Source organism: Eimeria mitis, genomic scaffold (genome assembly GCF_000499745.2).
Source record: "Eimeria mitis Houghton genomic scaffold, Emh_scaff1858, whole genome shotgun sequence".
NCBI lineage: Eukaryota > Apicomplexa > Conoidasida > Eucoccidiorida > Eimeriidae > Eimeria > Eimeria mitis.
Window position 1 is genome coordinate 9,966 of NW_013570180.1, and position 226 is coordinate 10,191.

Genomic DNA, 226 nt, shown 5'->3' on the forward strand with positions numbered 1-226 from the left:
CGGCAGCAGCAGCAGCAACCGCAGTACTCGCATGAGGCAGAAGCAGAGCACCAACGACCAAGCAGCAGCAGCAGCAGCACCAACAGCGCAGCAGCAGCAGCAGCAGTAGTAGTAGTACTACCAGCAGGACCAGCCAAACAGCAGCAGCAACAGCAGCAGCAGCAGCAGCAGCAGCAGCAGCAGCAGCAGCAGGTTACCCTATGAGTCCACATTTTCTGCTGGATAC

The 226-nt window shown here is 58.4% G+C and overlaps 1 protein-coding gene across 1 annotated transcript in view; it reads left to right on the plus strand.

Annotated features, from left to right (window-relative positions):
- The window catches only part of EMH_0044650 (3-demethylubiquinone-9 3-methyltransferase, putative), a gene marked incomplete at both ends in the record, with an annotated part of 9,843 nt that extends 9,808 nt beyond the window's left edge, over window positions 1-35 (plus strand). The window contains one exon of the mRNA XM_013495986.1: window positions 1-35. Coding sequence (XP_013351440.1) covers window positions 1-35 — 35 coding nt within the window.
- Window positions 36-226: the final 191 nt, after the last annotated feature.